Consider the following 19438-nt stretch of genomic DNA (forward strand, 5'->3'; position numbering starts at 1 on the left):
GTGAAAGTTTAGACTGGCATGACGTTTTGATAACTGTGTAACTATCTCTCTTTTTATCTATATATTCTCTTGCTTTTACCCGGTCGGAGGCTGAGCAGTTGCCATACCAGGTAGTGATGCAACTCGTCAGGATGCTCTCGATGGTGCAGCTGTAAAACCTTTTGAGGATCTACTGTAGTATGCTCAGATGCCATGTCTATGTTGAATCGTTTATCATCCGGAAAACAGAATAGGAGTGACCTACTATTCGAGGCATTTATGTTATTACAGAGAATCATGGGTGGATTGACCATCTCTCAATTCTGGCAAATGCCAGAAGGGCCGGACGATCTTGTGCACTCTCCTCAAACAATAGCATGGTATTCTTTCACTGTAATAGCTACTGTAAATTGGACAGTGCAGTTAGATTAAACAAGAATTTAAGCTTTCTACCAATATCAGATATGTCTATGTCCTGGGAAATATTCTTGTTACTTACAATGTCATGCTAATCGCATTAGCGCACATTAGCTCAACCGTCCCAAGGGTGGGACAGCGATCTGTAGAGATCCTTAAGAGTTTTTAATAAACCAATTAGGCACATTTGGGCAGTCTTGATACAACATTTTGAACACATATGAAATGGTTCATTGGATCAGGCTAAAACTTTGCACATACACTGCTGCCTTCTAGTTGCCAAAATCTAAATTGTGCCTGGGCTGGAATAATACATTATGGCCTTTCTCTTGCATTTCAAAGATGATGATACAACATAAAAATGTTTTTTTCTTTGTATTATCTTTAAACCAGATCTAATGTGTTATATTCTCCTACATTCATTTCACATTTCCACAAACTTCAAAGTGTTTCCTTTCAAATTATATCAATAAAATGCATATCCTTGTTTCAGGTCCTGAGCTACAGGCAGTTAGATTTGGATATGTAATTTTAGGCAAAAATTGGGGGTGAAAAGGGTCCTTAAGAGGTTTTAAGGGCTTGTAAGTAAGCATTTCACAAGGTCTACTACACCTGTTGTATTCGGTGCATGTGACAAATACAATTTAATTTGAATTGAATTCTGACAGGTTCAGCGTCCTCCACCCACTGGAGCGCAGCTACTATCGTCAACAGTTAAACAGAGTATACTGCCTCCTTGAGGTTATCAAACGAGTGTCATTTAATGGATTATTTTGTGTGAACGTATTGATTTTTTTATGAACCATTAATTCATGTCCATCATGCTACATATCGCACAGGTGAGTTCATAAACTCAGCACAGGAGAGGCATGCATGAGCCGGAGAAAGACGGAAAAGACCGAATGCATTGCATTGTGGGAAAAAGGAGCTGGTCGCCATCTTGCTTTAGCGCCGCAAGTTATCAGGGTAGAATAATAACCACGTTTGAATGAATATTTTTGAGACGTACGAGTGTTTTAACAATTCAATTTGAGCATATATTGCAGGTAGTGGGGTGTACGAGTGCGTAGGTGGAACACCGTGTTGTTTATTTTGAATATTTCCGACTTTTAGAAGTAGTTAACTGGGATTTTTTTTAGACTTGAGGTGATCATGGGTCGATCTAGAAGTCGCAGTTCGTCCCGTTCCAAACACTCCAAAAGCAGCAAGCACAGCAAAAAACGGAGCCGGTCGCGATCACGGGACAAAGAGAGGACCAAGAAACGATCCAAGTCCCGTGAAGCGAAGAGGAACCGGCGCAGAGAATCACGTTCTCGTTCCCGGTCAGCTACAGCATCGACCCGTAGGGAAAGGGAGAGAGCGGTCACACCGCCGGAGAGAATTGACATATTCGGCAGGACACTGAGCAAGAGAAGCGCCTTGGACGAAAAACAGAGAAAAGAGGAAGAGGAGAAGAAAGTCGAAATGGAAAGACAGAGGAAGATGTAAGTTGTAGCTCAATATTTTAGCCATAATACAAGACATGTTTGATTAGTAGGTAACTAGCTTGCTAATACAAAAATATATTGGCGCTTACTTTCTGGCTACATGAGTTAATTAGCTAGAATGCTAACAGACATACACACAGGAATAAGCGCAAAGCTGCCTACTAAATACGTGTATTGAGGAGGCCCTAGTCAGCAGCTATACAAGCCTGCACCATTAGACAACTGGCTAGCTAGCTAAGTCACTTGGCTGCAATTCATTTGTCTTTAACCTTAAGGAATGTATAGATTTAAAATATCTTTCATTTATGCACAGTTATGTTAGTTGTGCAGTTGTGCGTCTCGGTGCCAATCTGGTTGGCCATTTGTCATGCATCACAAATCAACGACCTAGTGTCATGATTTTGGCCTACAGTGGTTTATCCTGCTAGCCTAGCTATGTAGCCTCGCTTATGTGTCCTCGAAAATATTTGTCTACAACATCCCTCCTGCAAGCTGTGAGTTATGTGAGACATTATGGCCAAATCTAGTCAAAATAAATATAAATCCATGATATTAGGCCTTGTCACTGGTAAACTGTGTCACCTGTCAAATTAAACATGTCCGGTACCTATGCCCCTCTGGTTTTCAACCACTGAAGTCAAACCACATGATGTTCATCTGGCCGCAGACACTATAATATGTACTTGTGTCACGCCAAATTAGCATTCTGGGTGAGAGACTTATGATAAGCCATTCGGGAAATGTAACAAATGAACACCCAAGAGGCACAGTTACTTCTGTTGTCTGTTTCAGAACCACGTTCCTTTACATGTCACACTGCGTTATCCATGCTTGTTGCGCATTGCAACACCCTGTGGCGTTACCATTTTTTATAGTGCAATTCAAGGGATGAAAATTTTTTGACTTTTCTGCTTCAGCGAGCACCTCCGCATAATAACACCCTCCGTTGTTTGTAGTTAGATGATGTTGGTCTGACAGAGAAATTAAGACATGGGGGGAACTCGGGCACCTTTTGGCCAGAGGCTGATCGACGCTCGATACCGACAACACCGTGAACTACACCTGGACTGCTGTGTGGGCTTTTACTGCCCAGCCACAGGGTCACTTAACCTGCCACACAATGTCCAATAGAGACACGGACACCAGATAAGGATACTGGTTTTAGATTTCCTGGTAGTCGTGTGTAACCAAACCACATGAAATCAGAGAGCGGGACAGTGTCGCGTTTTTTAAGTCGTGCCTGAAGCAACGTGACAACGACCCCCGATAGCCACGTCCTGTTGATAGTGCAGCTGAAACAGTTTAAAAGCATTTGAACAGTAAACAGGACGCCTGCCTTGTGTTCGTGTGCGCGACCAGACCTACCCCCCCCCCCCGGGCATGCCGTTTGAACTGACCCACACCTACGTTTACCCCCCCCCCCCCAGTTCTCTGCTGCTCTGGACAAGCTGACTTCCACCAAACGGGCGGGGGAGGGGGTTGTCATGTGTCACATCAGGTCCCCCCCTCATCTCCTGTTGTCAATGGGTCAAATCTGTTTCCACACACACGTTTTATGTTAAGTACATATGTCATAATGACATGCTGCAATTCCTAAATCACTGAAACACCTTTTTTTTCCCCTTTCTTTAAAAAAAAAACATATAGCAGCATTATAACCCTGATAAACTTACAAATGCACAATTCCCGGAGTTTGGAGCTAGGAACACAAGTATTTCGCTACACCCGCAATAACATCTGCTAAATATGTTGTATGTGACCAATAACATTTGATTTGTTCCTATAGCAATGTCTGACTTTTATATATGTATATATATATATATATTTTTTTTTAAGTTACATTGATTCAACAGTAACCTGATTATGCATTGATCGTATCATATCACTTGTGCCACCGTGTCAGCAACCCTCCCCTCTTTCTCTCGCCACCCTTGCCGTGCAGCCGGCAGGTGGAGATAGAGGAGAAGCTGATCGAGGAGGAGACGGCGCGTCGCGTGGAGGAACTGGTGGCCAAGCGGGTGGAGGAGGAGCTGGAGAAACGTAGAGACGAGATCGAGCGGGAGGTGCTGCGACGTGTGGAGGAGGCCAAGCGCATCATGGAGCACCAGCTGTTGGAGGAGCTGGAGAAACAGAGGCAGACGGAGCTACAGGCCCAGAAGGCCAGAGAGGTAACGCTCAGTCGTTGGGAATGCAGGCACCCCCACCTCTACCCCGCCCCACTACTGCCTTCTCTGGCAAGTGGGGTCCCCCCCCCAAACTGGCCATGACATGTTTCACTGCTCCAGGGAGGGTGAGCGGGTAGGACACGGCTGAGGCTCAGGATAGTTGGGTTGGGTTGAAGCTCTGTGCTTTAAGGGTAGTAGACTGAAGGTTGGGTTGAAGCTCTGTGCTTTAAGGGTAGTAGACTGAAGGTTGGGGTAGAGCTCTGTGCTTTAAGGGTAGTAGACTGAAGGTTGGGTTGAAGCTCTGTGCTTTAAGGGTAGTAGACTGAAGGTTGGGTTAGAGCTCTGTGCTTTAAGGGTAGTAGACTGAAGGTTGGGGTAGTAGACTGGGGGTTTCTAAATGAGGAAGTTAAACGGCCAATATTTGGCAGTGGACAGTCAAGACAGACAGGCAGGATTCATTTGAAACTTTTGAACATGGCCGAGTTATGACAATTTACTGACCTCATCCCTTCATTTGCTGTCATCATTCTCCCCCCTCCTTCCACATTCATACATTCCTATTCAGAATGACTATTTTACTTAATAATGTTTTTTTTTTTTAAATTTTTTTTTAACTTTCATTATTGTAAATATCTCAAAAAAATAAAGCTATTTTTTTTCAAATTGACATTTCATTTTCAGTAACTGTCTCTGTGTCCAACATTCAGTGAAATGATTTATTTTCCTCAGGCAGGCAGAGACTACACCTATACGGGTCCATCCACTAACCAATAGGGATGGAGAGACTTTGGCTTTATTAGTTACAAATCAGGCCCTTTTTTTTTAGCCCAGTAGTTTATTTTAGTTCTGTAACGGTACATGTATTCATACTGGACCTTTCGGGGCGGGGACCTCGATTTGTTCCGCACTTTGAACCCGATTGAATATATATATTTAAAAAAAAACGCTAGGCCTATAGGCTATGCCTACGCTACGTTGTATATTTCTTGTGTAAATATGTGCTGGGGAGAAGAAAAAAAAACATTTCAGGCTATTCTGTTGAAATAACTAGAGCCTATGAACACGTTGTAAACAAAAATGTCATCTTCTTCGTTGGCGAATTTCAAACTGTTGCTTTTGTCAGGCGCAGCCGGGAACTAGTTCTGTACGATGGCGAGCGGTGGGAGTCGATAAACCAGAATTGTTTTAAATCTTCAGTTTGGGGACGTTTTTAGGCTTCCCAGTAGATTACAACGGTCGATGGGCAGAGTGAATGTCACCACTGTTCACCCAAGAAACGCCTTTAGCAGCTGCCAACACTAAACACGTTGAAACATTTACGCCGACATCACCTCCATATGCCTACCACCGGGGGAAAAAATAAAATCAGTATTCAAGCAGCCCTCCACAGCTGATTCTGACTGGGCCAAAGAAATTACTAGCGATAGGTATGTTTATAGCTGTGGACATGCGCCCAGTCCAGATGGTTGAAAAATAATAGGGGGGGGGTTAGCGCCTCGTGAAAGTGCTCGCGCCACGTTACGAACTTCGCCCTCTCACATCCATTTCAGCAAACGCGTAGTACCAGCTCTATATAAGCAAAGCTAAAAGCCCAAGCTGTCCATGAATCGGCCCAATGCACCCCGTGTTCCACTTCCTACAGATGGCTGGACCTCCAGGGCTACAGAGAGCATCTTAACGGTGACAGCCCATCACATTACCCCCGGAGTGGAAGATGAGAAGTATGTGCTACTGCAGACCTGCTGTCTTTTACAAGTCACACAAATACGCATATTTTCCTCTTTGTAAGAAAACATTCTGGCGTGGGTCCTATACAATATCTGAGCCGTGTGTTTACGTGTTGATTTCACACGCGCATCGCTCTTTTATTTTAGTGTTGTTGATGAGTAATCGTGTTTTCATTTTAAAGTGTTCATATGCCTGATTTGTCCGTTCATCGGGCATGTGACTCATGATCATATACTGCGCTTACAAAAAGGTAATTTCCCCCTTTTGATACTGAACGTTATCAGATCTTCAACCAAAACCTAATATTGGATAAAGAGAACCCGAGTGAACAAATAAAACAACAATTACATTCTAGAACCAGCTGTTCCGGAAGACTTTAAACGGGTCAACATTCACAAGGCCGCAGGGCCAGATCGATTACCACAGGACGTGTACTGCGAGCATGCACTGACCAACTGGCAAGTATCTTCACTGACATTTTCAACCTCTACCTGTCCGAGTCTGTAATGCCCACATGTTTTAAAAATAACACCATAGTGCCTGTGCCCAAGAACACTAAGGTAACCTGCCATTAAGTGCTTTGAAAGGCTGGTCATGGCTCATATCAACACCATTATCCCAGAAACCTTAGACCCACTCCAATTTGCATACTGCCCCAACAGATCCATAGATGATGCAATCTATATTGCACTCCACACTGCCCTTTCCCACCTGGACAAAGGGAACACCTATGTGAGAATGCTATTTATTGACTACAGCTCAGCGTTCAACACCATAGTGCCCTCAAAGCTCATCAATGAGCTAAGGACCCTGGGACTAAACACCTCCCTCTGCAACTGGATCCTGGACTTCCTGATGGGCCGCCCCAAGGTGGTAAGGATAGGTAACAACACATCCACCACCCTGATCCTCAACACGGGGGCCCCTCAGGCGTGCGTGCTCAGTCCCCTCCTGTACTCCCTGTTCACTCATGACAGCACGGTCAGGCACAACTCCAACACCATCATTAAGATTGCTGTTGACACAACAGTGGTACCGACAACGACGAGACAGCCTATAGGGAGGACGACAGAGAATTGCCCGTGTGGTGCCAGGACAACAACCTCTCCCTCAATGTGATCAAGACAAAGGAGATGATAGTGGACTACAGGAAAAAGAACCGAGCACATCTCAATTCTCATCGACGAGGGTGCAGTGGAGCAGGTTGAGAGCTTCCAAGTTCCTTGGTGTCCACATCACCAACAAACTAACATGGTCCAAGCACACCAAGACAGTAGTGAAGAGGGCACGACAAAACCTATCCCCCCCCCCCCCCCTCAGGAGACTGAAAAGATTTGGCATGGGTCCTCAGATCCTCAAAAGGTTTTCAGCTGCACCATCGAGAGCATCCTGACGGGTTGCATCACAGCCTTGTACGGCAACTGCTCGTCCTCCGACCTCAAGGCACTACAGAGGGTACTGCGTACGGTCCAGTACATCACTGGGGCCAAGCTTCCTGCCATCCAGGACCTCTATACCAGGCGGTGTCTCTGCTACTGCACGGCAAGCGGTACCGGAGCACCAAGTTGTGGTCCAAGAGGCTTCCAAACAGCTTCTAGCCCCAAACCATAAGACTCCTGAACATCTAATCAAATGGCTACCCAGACTATTTACATTGCCCGCCCCTTTCACACCACTGCTACTCTGTTGTTATCATCTGTGCATAGTCACTTTAATAACTCTACCTACATGTACATATTACCTCATCTAACCGGTGCCCCGCACATTGACTCTGTACCCCCCTGTATATTGACTCTACCGGTACCCCCCTGTATATAGCCTCTATATCCTCCAAGTTGACCTATACCGTAACACATTGACTCTGTACCGTAACACCCTGTATATAGCCTCCACATTGACTCTGTACCGTAATACCCTGTATATAGCCTCCACATTGACTCTGTACCGGTACCCACCCTGTATATAGCCTCCACATTGACTCTAACGTGGCTGTATTTTTTAAAACTGCATTGTTGGTTAAGGGGCTCGTAAGTAAGCATTTCACTGTAAGGTCTACTACACCTGTTGTATTCAGCATTTTAGCGTAAGGGCTACTACACCTGTTGTATTCAGCATTTCACTGTGAGGTCTACCTACACCTGTTGTATTCAGCATTTCACTGTGAGGTCTACTACACCTGTTGTATTCTGCATTTCACTGTGAGGTCTACTACACCTGTTGTATTCTGCATTTCACTGTAAGGTCTACTACACCTGTTGTATTCAGCATTTCACTGTAAGGTCTACTACACCTGTTGTATTCAGCATTTCACTGTAAGGTCTACTACACCTGTTGTATTCAGCATTTCACTGTGAGGTCTACTACACCTGTTGTATTCAGCATTTCACTGTGAGGTCTACTACACCTGTTGTATTCAGCATTTCACTGTGAGGTCTACTACACCTGTTGTATTCAGCATTTCACTGTGAGGTCTACTACACCTGTTGTATTCAGCATTTCACTGTGAGGTCTACTACACCTGTTGTATTCAGCATTTCACTGTGAGGTCTACTACACCTGTTGTATTCAGCATTTCACTGTAAGGTCTACTACACCTGTTGTATTCAGCATTTCACTGTAAGGTCTACTACACCTGTTGTATTCAGCATTTCACTGTAAGGTCTACTACACCTGTTGTATTCAGCATTTCACTGTAAGGTCTACTACACCTGTTGTATTCAGCATGTGACTAATAACATTTGGTGATTTTTATTTCATGAACAAAGTTATGCAGCATCCAATTTCCCTGTGTGAAAAAAGTAATTGCCCCAAAGACACTCAATAAGTGGTTGAGCCACCTTTTAGCTGAAATGACTCCAACCAAACGCTTCTTTTAGTTGATCAGTCTCTGACTTCGTTGTGGAGTGATTCTGGCCCCCACTTCCATGCAGCACTGCTTTAACTCAGTGAGGTTTGTGGATTTTTTTATTTTTTTAAAGCATGAACTGCTCATTTCGAGTCCTGCTACAATATCTAAATTGGGATTAGTCCTGTACTTTGACTCCAAAACTTCAAATGTCTTACTTCTATAGCCATCTGCATGTAGATTTTTTGATTGTGTGCTTTGGATCATTGTCTTGCTGAGCAGGTCATGTTTGAAAACCCACAAATGTCGCTGAGTTAAAGCAGTGCTGTATGGAAGAGTGGGACAGAATTTCTCCACAGCGACGTGAAAGACTGATCAACAACTACAGGAAGCATTTGGTTGTAGCTGAAGGTGACACAACCAGTTAAATCAAATGTTTTTGGTCACATGGTTAGTAGATGTTATTGGTCACGGGGTTAGTAGATGTTATTGGTCACACAGGGTTAGTAGATGTTAATGGTCACGGGGTTAGTAGATGTTATTGGTCACGGGGTTAGTAGATGTTAATGGTCACGGGGTTAGTAGATGTTATTGGTCACGGGGTTAGTAGATGTTAATGGTCACGGGGTTAGTAGATGTTAATGGTCACGGGGTTAGTAGATGTTAATGGTCACGGGGTTAGTAGATGCTAATGGTCACATGGTTAGTAGATGTTATTGGTTACGGGGTTAGTAGATGTTATTGGTCACGGGGTTAGTAGATGTTATTGGTCACAGGGTTAGTAGATGTTATTGGTCACGGGGTTAGTAGATGTTATTGGTCACGGGGTTAGTAGATGTTATTGGTCACGGGGTTAGTAGATGTTATTGGTCACGGGGTTAGTAGATGTTATTGGTCACATGGTTAGTAGATGTTAATGGTCACACGGGGTTAGTAGATGTTAATGGTCACACGGGGTTAGTAGATGTTAATGGTCACTGGGGTTAGTAGATGTTAATGGTCACTGGGGTTAGTAGATGTTAATGGTCACTGGGGTTAGTAGATGTTAATGGTCACTGGGGTTAGTAGATGTTAATGGTCACTGGGGTTAGTAGATGTTAATGGTCACTGGGGTTAGTAGATGTTATTGGTCACGGGGTTAGTAGATGTTATTGGTCACGGGGTTAGTAGATGTTATTGGTCACGGGGTTAGTAGATGTTAATGGTCACGGGGTTAGTAGATGTTAATGGTCACGGGGTTAGTAGATGTTAATGGTCACATGGTTAGTAGATGTTATTGGTTACGGGGTTAGTAGATGTTATTGGTCACGGGGTTAGTAGATGTTATTGGTCACACAGGGTTAGTAGATGTTAATGGTCACGGGGTTAGTAGATGTTATTGGTCACGGGGTTAGTAGATGTTAATGGTCACGGGGTTAGTAGATGTTATTGGTCACGGGGTTAGTAGATGTTATTGGTCACGGGGTTAGTAGATGTTATTGGTCACGGGGTTAGTAGATGTTATTGGTCACGGGGTTAGTAGATGTTAATGGTCACGGGGTTAGTAGATGTTATTGGTCACACAGGGTTAGTAGATGTTATTGGTCACAGGGTTAGTAGATGTTATTGGTCACGGGGTTAGTAGATGTTATTGGTCACAGGGTTAGTAGATGTTATTGGTCACGGGGTTAGTAGATGTTAATGGTCACGGGGTTAGTAGATGTTAATGGTCACGGGGTTAGTAGATGTTATTGGTCACGGGGTTAGTAGATGTTATTGGTCACGGGGTTAGTAGATGATATTGGTCACAGGGTTAGTAGATGTTAATGGTCACATGGACATGGTTAGTAGATGTTAATGCGAGTGTAGTGAAATGCTTGTGCTTCTAGTTCCGACCATGCAGTAATATCTAACAAGTAATCTAACAATTTCACTACAACTACCTAATACACACAAATCTAAAGGGACGGAATAAGAATATGTAGATATACATAGAGAGATGTCTGAGCGGCATAGGCAAGGTGCAATAGATGGTATAAAATACAGTACAAACCTATGAGATGAGTAATATTTTAACATTTTATTGAAGTGGCATTATTTAAAGTGGCTAGTGATACTCATCACTGGCCATGTAATAACATGTATGTTAGCATCAGCCTCTGAGTTAGTGATTGCTGCTTATCAGTCTGATGGCCTTGAGGTAGAAGCTGTTTTTCAGTCTCTCGGTCTCAGCTTTGATTCACCTGTACTGACCTCGCCTTCTGGATGATAGCGGGGTGAACAGGCAGTGGCTCAGGTGGTGGATGTCCTTGATTATGTTTTTGGCCTTCCTGTGACATCGGGTGGTGTAGGTGTCCTGGAGGGCAGCTAGTTTGACCTCACTACCCTCTGGAGAGTCTTACGATTGAGGGCGGTGCAGTTGCCGTACCAAGTTGTGATACAGCCCGACAGGATGCTCTCGATTGTGCATCTGTAAAAGTTTATCAGGGTTTTGGGTGACAAGCCACATTTCTTCAGCCTCCTGAGGTTGAAGAGGCGTTGCTGCGCCTTCTTCACCACGCTGTCTGTGTGGGTGGACCATTTTTCAGTTTGTCCGTGATGTGTACGCCGAGGAACGTTCCACTTCCTCTCCACTACTGTCCTGTGTCCGTGATGTGTACGCCGAGGAACTTTCCACTTCCTCTCCGCTACTGTCCGGTGTCCGTGATGTGTACGCCGAGGAACTTTCCACTTCCTCTCCGCTACTGTCCGGTGTCCGTGATGTGTACGCCGAGGAACTTTCCACTTCCTCTCCGCTACTGTCCGGTGTCCGTGATGTGTACGCCGAGGAACTTTCCACTTCCTCTCCGCTACTGTCCTGTGTCCGTGATGTGTACGCCGAGGAACGTTCCACTTCCTCTCCGCTACTGTCCTGTGTCCGTGATGTGTACGCCGAGGAATGTTCCACTTCCTCTCCGCTACTGTCCTGTGTCCGTGATGTGTACGCCGAGGAAAGTTCCACTTCCTCTCCGCTACTGTCCTGTGTACGCCGAGGAAAGTTCCACTTCCTCTCCGCTACTGTCCGGTGTCCGTGATGTGACTGGTTTTCTCTTTGTAGTCCGTTATTTGCTGTTGACCCTGCCACATACGTCTCGTGTCTTGAGCCGTTGAATTGCGACTCCATTTTGTACCTACCCTGACATTTATGGTGTGTCTGGGGGCCGCTACTTTTTCACAGCGGGGCATTGGGTGTTGCATAACTTTTTGTTAAATTAATCAACAACAAAAAAAATGTAACTAAACTCAGGTTCTCTTTATCTAATATTTGGTTTTGGTTGAAGATCTGATAACATTCAGTATTAAAAAGGGGAAACAATTTTTCCCGCCACTATATAATGGCATCAGAAATAACAAATACTGGATTTTCTTAAATAAAAAAAGCACAACTACCTCTTGGCATTCCATTTTCCCGCTGTACCGAACCCCAAAATGACAGTACGTACCGACGGCAAGTAGCCTGGCGGGTAGGAGAGTTGCACAAGTTGCTGGATCGAATCCCCGAGCTGACAAGGTAAAAATCCGTCCTTCTGCCCCTGAACAAGGCAGTTAACCCACTGTTCCCCTGAACAAGGCAGTTAACCCACTGTTCCCCTGAACAAGGCAGTTAACCCACTGTTCCCCTGAGCAAGGCAGTTAACCCACTGTTCCCCTGAACAAGGCAGTTAACCCACTGTTCCCCTGAACAAGGCAGTTAACCCACTGTTCCCCTGAACAAGGCAGTTAACCCCGGGTGCCGAATGACGTGGATGTCGATTTTTAAGGCAGCCCCCCGCACCTCTGATTCAGAGGTCAACATTTCAGTTGAATGCATTCAGTTGTACGTCTGACTAGGTTTCCCACTTTCTCTTAACAGTGACCCCCCCCCCCCCCAAAAAAAACGACGATACGTTCCGAACCCTGACCCCAAAACGACGATACGTACCGAACCGTGGGTTTGGTGAACCGTTACCCCTAGTTTGGACTCCCGAGTAGCACAGCGGTCTCGGGCACTGCATCTCATTGTAAGTAATAATTTGTTTTTAACTGACTTGCCTGGTTAAATCAAAAATAGTTTACTTCTTAGTGGTTATTTCGGTTTGTGTGGTCTATAATCTTCTCGGTAGATTGAGAGACTGGGCATAGACAACATATTGGTGAAGCTAGCACCTCCCCCAGGCTTAATTTAATGAGGGTCGGGTTTGTCTATAGTACTGTAATAATGTTCTGTGAACGAGGTGGAGCAGCCACAGTGATCGACCGACCGGTGGCTCAGTACTAATCGGGTGAGAAGTGGTCCCAGTGCACCTCACTGAGCTACCCCCTCCCCCACCATCAAACTTATGATGCAGCAGTAGACCTCTCACTCCACGGCGCTTTCTGTTTTTGAATAGATAGAGCAGCCACCGCTAATTTAAAAGTACACGATTACATACACAATTTAGTTTAGTGTGTCCAATAAATTATATTATCATCGTCCTCTCTTTTGAATCTTTGTTTTGAATAGCTCCTGTTTTAGAAGGCATCTGTTCTGGGATACGTAACGGTGAAGGACCATTTCCTGTTTCCTGTTTGCAAGGTCAACGATCTCTGGTCTAACTGTTAATGCTACTTATTTAATATTCCTTTTTTTGATTTTTGATTCTTATGTTGACACGTTTTTAAAGAATAAACAACCACAGCAAATGCTCTTTATTTGATTTGACGTCCTCATGACTTGCTTCTCTTTAGGGGTGTTTTTTTTATTTTAATTTTGATTTCTGGACCCAACTTGTGTTAACACCATTTGACCTGAACTGGCCTGCGGACAGCTCCCAGCTCATGTGCCGTGTTCAGGCCTCCGCCACACTGTACTGTACTCTACTGCTGCGGTATGTTGTCTCCATGTGAACTGAGGACAGAGAGAGAGAGAGAGACTCTTTAAAGAGTGCAAGCTGGGCTGCAGGCGGCAGACTAGCAGTACACAGATCCAGTTTTAAAGAGGAAGGCCACAGACGAGCAGTACACAGATCCAGTTTTAAAGAGGAAGGCCACAGACTAGCAGTACACAGATCAGTTTTAAAGAGGAAGGCCACAGACGAGCAGTACACAGATCAGTTTTAAAGAGGAAGGCCACAGACGAGCAGTACACAGATCAGTTTTAAAGAGGAAGGCCACAGACTAGCAGTACACAGATCCAGTTTTAAAGAGGAAGGCCACAGACTAGCAGTACACAGATCAGTTTTAAAGAGGAAGGCCACAGACGAGCAGTACACAGATCAGTTTTAAAGAGGAAGGCCACAGACTAGCAGTACACAGATCAGTTTTAAAGAGGAAGGCCACAGACGAGCAGTACACAGATCAGTTTTAAAGAGGAAGGCCACAGACGAGCAGTACACAGATCAGTTTTAAAGAGGAAGGCCACAGACTAGCAGTACACAGATCCAGTTTTAAAGAGGAAGGCCACAGACGAGCAGTACACAGATCCAGTTTTAAGAGGAAGGAAGGCCACAGACTAGCAGTACACAGATCAGTTTTAAAGAGGTAGGCCACAGACGAGCAGTACACAGATCCAGTTTTAAAGAGGAAGGCCACAGACGAGCAGTACACAGATCCAGTTTTAAAGAGGAAGGCCACAGACTAGCAGTACACAGATCAGTTAAAGAGGAAGGCCACAGACTAGCAGTACAAGAGGAGGTAGGCCACAGACGAGCAGTACACAGATCCAGTTTTAAAGAGGAAGGCCACAGACGAGCAGTACACAGATCCAGTTTTAAAGAGGAAGGCCACAGACGAGCCGGGCACATTTTGGTGTATGGTACCCCCCTCCCCAGGAGTGCTTCTCTCTCTGCAGGGGACAGTCTGGACGAGACAGTAAATATTCAACCGTTTTAATGCTGAATGCTTTCACCAGTTGTGTAGGTACACAGGCAAGGAAAATGCGTAGGTATACGTGCATTGGTGAGCTAAAACTATTCACTCCTTTTAATGTTTAAAAAAAAATATATATTATCTTGCTTGAAGAAGCAAATAGATTATTTAATTTTTAGAATGTTTGTTTTTATCTTATTTTTATTTATTTAATATCTACTATGTAAGTGTGACGAGTGGGTTTCCCCTATTTCTATTCTCTTTAATGTCTGAATGATCCAGAGAAGGCTACAAGTCTTATTGAGTGACTCTTGTATGGGCAGGGCTTCTCTTTCCCTGTGTGTTCTGAAAGCATTCTGCTTGACAGAGAGAAGAACGTATGGGAGAGGCTGGTTGTGGTGGGGGAGAGGCTGGTTGTGGTGGGGGAGAGGCTGGTTGTGGTGGGGGAGAGGCTGGTTGTGACACTCCTTTGTGTGGGGTGAAGATGAGTGACTGTGCCCACGTGTGTTGAGAGGCCAATAATGTATACTTGGGAGTGTGTGTTGGGAGTGTGTGTGTGTGTGTTGGGAGTGTGTGTGTGTGTGTTGGGAGTGTGTGTGTGTGTGTTGGGAGTGGGTGTGTGTTGGGAGTGTGGGTGTGTGTGTGTGTGTTGGGAGTGGGGGTGTGTGTGTGTGTGTGTTGGGAGTGGGTGTGTGTGTGTGGGGATGTGGTGCGGCCGTATCCTGTGCTAACATGGCATTGTGTCTTCAGGAGGAAGAACGATCCAAACGGGACGAGCTGGAGAAAATCCTGGAGGAGAATAACCGCAAGATCGCCGACGCTCAGGCCAAGCTGGTAAAACCCCTGTTTCCTCCTCTCTCTGTTCTGTTCAAACGGGGCAGTTCTATGATGCAATATCTTGATATTGAAATACGTGGTCTTCGTAGCTTTCATGTGAAATGTGGCAGTGGCATTTTTTGTCGTTATGCCATTTGAGTGCGTTGACGTAGATTCCCAGGGCTTCTGTGAGAAACGCTACGTTAGTACAACACTAATGCGTTCTGGCCCCGGCTTTGCATGGATGGTTATCAGTCACCATTAACAACAACTGTTGTTTCCCCTTCGACTGTTTTATTATTCTGTTTCTGAAACTTGACTCATTTTGTAAGATGGATTTTTATTTTTATTTGGACATGTACATGTCACGATTGTCGTAAACAAGGTGAAAAGCAGCAGCAGCAGCAACAACAACAACAAACTGATTCTAATAACATCTTGGTGTGGCTCAGAAAACATTAACAGCTTTTTGAGCATTTGGCATTGCAGGATCTCTATCCTGACCCTGGTGTGGTGTGTGTGTGTGATGTGTGTGTCCGTCCACCAGGCTGAGGAGCAGTTGCGTATCGTAGAGGAGCAGAGAAAGATTCACGAGGAGAGGATGAAGCTGGATCAGGATCGCCAGCGGCAACAGAAGGAGGAGCAGAAAATGATCCTGGGCAAAGGAAAGTCCCGGCCCAAGCTCTCCTTCTCCCTCAAAGCCACCGAATGAGTCTCCCGTCCCTCCTCTCTTCCTTCTCCTGCCCTTCTCATCCCACCCAGCACTCTGCTCCTCCTCCTCCTCCTCTCTGGAACGCTAGCTGTGTGGAAGGGTAGCCCACGGCACCATCCTGCTCTACAGACCTTTCCCAACCAAGCCTTGGAGGGAGGCCCACCCACCTTCAAACACCTGTCTCGCCGCTTGACCCCTTTGACCCCACCCCACCCCCCCCAACACACCCAGTGACTATTGTTTGTGCTTTTTTATTTTAATTTTTAAGGATTTGATCTGTCACTACTTGGTCTTTTTACTGAGGCCCACGAGCGGTTGAGTGACCTGTTTCCACAGGGTGTTCTGTTGAAGCGTATTAAAACTGTGGGGTTTAGGAGTTGGCCTAGGTTTTCCTGTTCTGTATGTGTCTTAACGTAGAAAGACGATTTCCCCAAGCAGGGCTAACCTAAAGGGATGTTGGAGGCTGGGCTAACCTAAAGTGATGCTGGAGGCTAGGCAGGGCTAACCTAAAGTGATGCTGGAGGCTAGGCTAACCTAAAGTGATGCTGGAGGCTAGGCTAACCTAAAGTGATGCTGGAGGCTAGGCTAACCTAAAGTGATGCTGGAGGCTAGGCTAACCTAAAGTGATGCTGGAGGCTAGGCTAACCTAAAGTGATGCTGGAGGCTAGGCTAACCTAAAGTGATGCTGGAGGCTAGGCTAACCTATACTCAGTAAAGCACGGTGACCTCCACCTGACAGGTTAATCTTCAACCTCCCCTACACCTCACATCAGATGTTTTTATACTCAACGTTTCTCCTAGATTTAGATTAGCATCAAATACAAAAACCAAAACAGGTGGACAAAGAGACCCTACTGCTGCACGGGGGGGAACCCAGGCCAATTCCCAATCTGCCCATGGAGCTGGTCAGGTTGGCGTTGCAGGGTTGGGACAGGATACGAGTCTCATCTATGGTCAGGAGTGGTGGTGGTGGGGGAGGGGGGGGGACGAGAGACATTTCCTGTATGATGTAATATTTAGAGTCTCTGTCATGTGGTGTCCTACTCTTGTGAGATAATATATGAAATGAATCCAAAACAACCCGGGATTTATTTAATCGTGCATCATTTTACTGAACTGTTACCGTTTTCAATCTGAGTGAATTGTGCTCTGAAAGTAGACCGTTTCAGACTTCCTGCTCCTTAGCTTGTGTAGTATATTAACCCCCCCCCCCCCCCATTAGGGTCCCCGTCAACTCCCCGTCCAAGTCCAGGTAAGATTGACTAGGTACATGGTTTAGGTCTGACAGAGAGTGAGAGTGAGTGAGTGTGTGTGTGTGACAGTATGTATGGCTGACCTCTGGTAAAAGGGGCTTCATGAGTAAGTGAAATTTGTCTTGTGGTAATTTCCCCCAACTTGTTAATGGGGGCTGAACAATTTACCAATAAATCCATTGAATGCATACAACTGTCTCGGGATTGTGTCTTCCGTTCAGTGGTTATTTCCCATTGGCCAATTGATGACAAAATGATCTAATTGGTCAAAAGACCAATTATGGGAATATCAGAATTGGGCTGCATGTGTAAACCGCCAATAACCCCATTTCTATGCTAGTGTGAAGTCCATCTATTAAAATCAGGAAGGATGTGACCGTAATAGGACGTTTTGGGTACAGTTTTATGAATGCTGACATTTGTTCTTTCGACATGGTGTGGTCTATTTCTGTCAGTAACATGTATTATGCGAGTGAATTGCCAGCCAGTTAGCGAAAATGTTGGTTTAAACGCCTTTTATTTTACTAGGCAGAACAAATTCTTATTTCCAATGACGGCAGAACGACAGATTTGCACCTTGTCATCTCGGGGTATTTGAACTTACAACCTTCCGTTTACTAGTCCAACGCTCTAACCACACGGCTACCCTTATGAGCACGATGATGTGGTTGTGGTCCTCTCACTACGGAAAATCATGCAGTTTATTAGTCTATACAATATCATGTAGTCTAGCCATCAAGCACTGAATCTGCGAGCTGTTGTCTAGAGCGAACGTGTCGAGGCCAGAGTGGGCACATTTTGCTGTTTTAAAGCAACCGTTTTTGTAAACAAAACTATTGGTAGAGTTGAAACACATTGAACTTTAGATTTGTATTCGGTACATGAACACGAGTTAAATAAAATACAATTTAAGCGAAAAGGTCGATTTTTTTTTTGTTTTTGTTTTTTGAGCGCACTGTGCTCACACACTGATTATTTCCTCCCCATCATCTCAGTTTGGTGAAAACGCCACTGGTGTGGAAAATGCTCATATTTCCTTCATGTAAATATTATAATATTTGCATGTAAATCTGTCGCCCAATTGGATGGAAAACTAGCTAGTGCATCACTACTTGCTCATGGATTTTCTCATGGGATTTTCCCCAATGAGCCACATTCCAGGGGATTTTTTAGAGTTTAAAAACAACCGTTTCTAACGTTGTGCCCGTTTAATTTATCAGTAACCTTTAGCGTCGATGAACGTTTGAACATCTTGAAGAACAATCTGGCCTTAATGGCCGTGTACTCTTATAATCTCCACCCGGCACAGCCAGAAGAGGACTGGCCACCCCTCAGAGCCTGGTTCCTCTCTAGGTTTCTTCCTAGGTTCCTGCCTTTCTAGGGAGTTTTTCCTAGCCACCATGCTTCTACATCTGCAATGCATTCTGTTAGGGGTTTTAGGCTGGGTTTCTGTACAGCACATCGTGATATCAGCTGATGTAAAAAGGGCTTTATAAAGACATTTGATTTATGATAAGATTTATTTGATTTTAGGAATGAAGACAATGAAACAATTTGCATTTTTTAAATAAATTCGTTTGTGTATTTGGACAGTTGATCTTAGCAGTGATGTGAATTCAAGACAATGATTCTTTGGAAGCCGCGAGCTGACTGGAGTCTCGGTCACCGAACTTCCAGGTGGATCACACGACAGGACGTCGTGCCAAAATGTTCAAATGAAATGTTTGACATGACAAATCCTGGACGTGAGAGCGACCGTCCATCCTTAAATAACCACCATGCTCGTGCTGGATGGAACCTCTGCTTTTAAAGCAAACCCGGGTAATTGGAGACAGTGACGTTCTCTCTCTCGGAACACGCACACAGAAACTAAGAGCCAAGACAAAATATATCACAATTGTAACACATCTGAAAGTACCCATCAGCGTTGAAACGAAGCATTCGGTCGGGGAAGACTTTGGAACATTATAGTATAGGTCACTTTAAATGACAAGTGTGTTTACTGGGTTTTCAGCGACAGGGTGCATGCATAGTGAGTTCAGCAGGACTCTGTTTGATCCCGTTACAGGTTCAGGACACCCACCCATAGACCCGAGATGTTCTCCGTGTAATGTTGGTAACACCAAAGACCAGAGCAACTGAATAAACAGAGGTTCGACCATGATAACTCAGTCCCGCTAGTTAGCGGGCCT

The 19438-nt window shown here is 44.8% G+C and overlaps 1 protein-coding gene across 2 annotated transcripts; it reads left to right on the forward strand.

Moving 5' to 3' along the window:
- The first annotated feature begins 1277 nt into the window (after positions 1-1277).
- On the forward strand, positions 1278-17434 carry LOC139405523 (arginine and glutamate-rich protein 1-B-like). 2 transcript variants are annotated; one of them, XM_071147930.1, is made up of 4 exons: positions 1278-1880; positions 3826-4051; positions 15216-15299; positions 15829-17434. In XM_071147930.1, the coding sequence occupies exons 1-4, from the start codon at positions 1549-1551 to the stop codon at positions 15991-15993; spliced, it is 807 nt and encodes a 268-aa protein (XP_071004031.1). In that variant the 5' UTR covers positions 1278-1548; the 3' UTR covers positions 15994-17434. The 2 variants fall into 2 exon arrangements, with proteins under 2 accessions (XP_071004031.1, XP_071004030.1); XM_071147929.1 differs by having other exon boundaries at positions 1316-1880; positions 3787-4051.
- Positions 17435-19438: the final 2004 nt, after the last annotated feature.

This window comes from Oncorhynchus clarkii, chromosome 3 (assembly GCF_045791955.1).
Source record: "Oncorhynchus clarkii lewisi isolate Uvic-CL-2024 chromosome 3, UVic_Ocla_1.0, whole genome shotgun sequence".
Taxonomy (NCBI): domain Eukaryota; kingdom Metazoa; phylum Chordata; class Actinopteri; order Salmoniformes; family Salmonidae; genus Oncorhynchus; species Oncorhynchus clarkii.